At 35.4% G+C, this 3,280-nt stretch overlaps 1 protein-coding gene across 1 annotated transcript; it reads right to left on the bottom strand.

Annotated features, from left to right (window-relative positions):
• Window positions 1–706: 706 nt before the first annotated feature.
• Window positions 707–2,701, bottom strand: LOC144555116 (cytochrome P450 71A1-like). Its single transcript, XM_078303338.1, has 2 exons — window positions 1,740–2,701; window positions 707–1,499 (listed from the first exon to the last, which is right to left on the bottom strand). The coding sequence occupies exons 1-2, from the start codon at window positions 2,658–2,660 to the stop codon at window positions 897–899; spliced, it is 1,524 nt and encodes a 507-aa protein (XP_078159464.1). The 5' UTR covers window positions 2,661–2,701; the 3' UTR covers window positions 707–896.
• Window positions 2,702–3,280: the final 579 nt, after the last annotated feature.

Consider the following 3,280-nt stretch of genomic DNA (forward strand, 5'->3'; position numbering starts at 1 on the left):
TCTGAACTGAGTTTCGGGCCGTGTTCAGTAATAAACTTGTTCATTATTTGTTCAGTAATAAACATATGAAATTTATAGGCTACACCGTATGAAATTTAAATATTGGTTTTTAGAGAACCGTATGAGGAGTTGCTTGAACAAATGAAGCATAGAATCCTCCTGATGACCCGCCTGGAGTGCCACAAATGGATGCTTTCATTTTTCCCACCAAATGTAGAACAATCTTCATCGGCTTTAAAAAGAATGTTGTGGGTTTCTTTTCGCTGGAGACCAAATTTTACATTTTTGATCTGAAATTTTTTACTATTTATTAAGACACTTTGAAAATCGCTGATTCAACGGTGGCTTAACAAAACAGTAAAATCAGAAGCCACCGTTGGATCAGCTATTTTCAAAGTGGCTTAATAAATAGTAAAAAAATTGAGAAAAATTTTAAATTTAGTCTCCAAGCACAATATAATATGGAGAACAACTTGAACGGTTTTCAAAGTGAGGTAATATATCCCTTAATAAGTACATCAGAAATTATTAACATTTTAGCATGAATGGGCACATCACGTGGTCCCATTTTAAATTCTCAATACCAATTGATGTTTATACAGATCTTGACAGGAAAGAACGCTTTACATTTGGTTGGTAGTTATCAGAGACCTGAGAAAATATTGTAGAATCATTATGAATGAACTAGTTCATTGCGATAGTGCCTAAATTCATCATTACCCAAAATATTGTATTGAAAATGAGGATATGTTGGTATTACATCAGTTTAATCAATTGCCAGAACATACCATCTTAATCCTCTTATATATCTTAACAAACATTATTTTACATAGAATGCAGCTTATGCCTCTATAATGAGGCTAAAAATTATTATCTTATCTGACGGGTAAAGATTCTTATTTCTTAACAACAAGCAGAAGATCATCCTTCCTTTTAACGGAGAATCCCGGTGATTCACTCATGTTGAACTCGTCCCTTGTCATTCCACCTGGCAACTCCCAATTAAAGTGATGTACCAGATTTGCTAATGCAAGCTCTGCCACGGCTGTAGCAAACAATATACCAGGGCAAATCCTGCGTCCCGATCCAAACGGGATGAACTGAAAGTCATTCCCCTTGTAGTCTACTTGGCTACCAATGAATCTTTCTGGCATGAACTCCTCTGGCACCTCCCATGATTTTGCCTCCCTCCCAATGGCCCACCCATTGATTAGGACTTTGGTTCCTTTAGGAATTGTGAAACCATTTATTTCACATTCTTCTATCGATTCCCTTGGAACCAACAAAGGGCCAGGAGGATGTAGCCGTAGGGTTTCTTTGATCACTGCTTTTAAGTAACTCATTTGGTCTAAATCTTCTGATCTCACCATGTCACCATGCTTTACTATTCCTCTAACCTCTTCTTGCAGCATCTTCATATGTTTAGGATTTTTAATCAGCTCTGCCATTGCCCAATTTAGGGTGATGTATGTTGTATCAACTCCACCAGCAAATGCGTCCTGAATAATTTGATTGTGATATGTATATAGTTATAAACTCAAGGTTCTTGAGAAAATAGCATAATAAATTATTTTTCTCTCTTTTGTCATTTTCATTTTTGTAACAGTTATATTTCTTCATATCGTGAGAATATTGTCATATAGTGATCACATATAAGATCATGTTTGCAATTCAAGATACCAGACTTTCATTTGATATGTAACTTGAATGATTTGAATTTTTTCAAAAAATAAACTTACCGTAAGTAGGCCCTTGATATTATCTATGGTGATCTCAAAGTTGATGCTTGGATCATTCTTCAAACAAAGTAAAATATCAACTAAATTATCTTGTCCCTCGTTGCTCTCTCCGCTTTGAATATGAGCTTGAATTATCTCTTTAAACAACATATCCAACTTATTTCTAATTCTACGAGCCTTCCGGCTCAATCCTATAAGGCCTTCTAACAATGACAAAGAAGGAAACAAATCGCTAACACTAAATTGTCCCATTAAGCTAAAAAACTCTTCTATCACCTCTTTAAACATGACATACTTTTGTTCTTCCATAATGACTTTTCCAGAAACAACCCCAGAAATTACATCAATCATGAATGAGAACAAAACCTTGCTTAATTCTATAGGATCACCTCTCGACTTGGATGCATGGTTGCTAATTTTTGCAATCAAATTACCAACTTGCTCCTCTCGATTTGATTTATAGGAGGCAACCTTTTTGGTACTCATTAAATGGATTGTGAAGATCTTTTTCAATTGCCTCCAATCCTCACCGTAGGGTTCAAAGGCCAAGTCACGAAAACGAATGATGTCCGGGACAACAGAAGAAGGCCGACTGGCAAAGGTGAGGCCATGGGTCCGTAATACGGCACATGCCATATCGGACGACGAAACAATAAGGTATGGTACTTCACCAAAATGAAGTAGCATGAGGGGCCCATATTTTAGAGAGAGTGAATACAAAGATTGATGGTAAAGAGAGCTTAGTTGGTGGATGTTTCCTATGAATGGAAGCTTTGGAGGCGAAGGTGGAAACTTTTCAGGGCGTTTCGAGAAGTTTCTTCTCTTTACACTGAAACAAAGTATGAAGATAGATAACAGAAAGATCCAGAGTAGTGACATATTATGGGTTAAAGTAAAGATCACCTCTTGAAGAGGCAACATTTCTCTTTATCTGAAAGTGTTTTTTTTTGCCTCGAAAGTTGTTGCAATTAGCATTAATTTATAGTACAAATTGAGGGGATGACAACACTTGAAGTGTCAAAACTGATCTTTTCCTCTCAACTGCTTGGAACAGTTTTGCTTGCGTTACGTATCTGCTGCTTACTGTGTAATGTATCCCTTACCACAATACCTATTACAGTACCTGCTTACTCTGTGTAATATGTCCCTTACTACAATACCTATTACAATACCTGCTTACTCTGAGTATACAACTTAGCTTCTTTTATTTTATTTTTAAATCCTTGTAGATGCTACCAATAACTTCAAAATCCAATTATTACACTTGTTCAATACTATGTTTTGAATCATCCAAACATTCCAAAATAATTGCTGAATGGACAGCAGAAATAATGTCGTTTGAATTTCTAGTAGGTATATAATAATGTAAGGTAAGTTTAAATTTGCCTCTGCGAAGATTTAAAAAAAAAAAGTTTAAATTTGAAAAAATTCTTGCCAACCATAAAAAAAATAGTTTGATAAAATTAAAAAAGTACATATTAAATTATTCTTATTTTAGCATGAATGGGCACATCACGGAGTCCCATTTGAAACCGTCATTT

Source organism: Carex rostrata, chromosome 6 (genome assembly GCF_964058835.1).
Source record: "Carex rostrata chromosome 6, lpCarRost1.2, whole genome shotgun sequence".
In the NCBI taxonomy this organism is placed as follows: Eukaryota; Viridiplantae; Streptophyta; class Magnoliopsida; order Poales; family Cyperaceae; genus Carex; species Carex rostrata.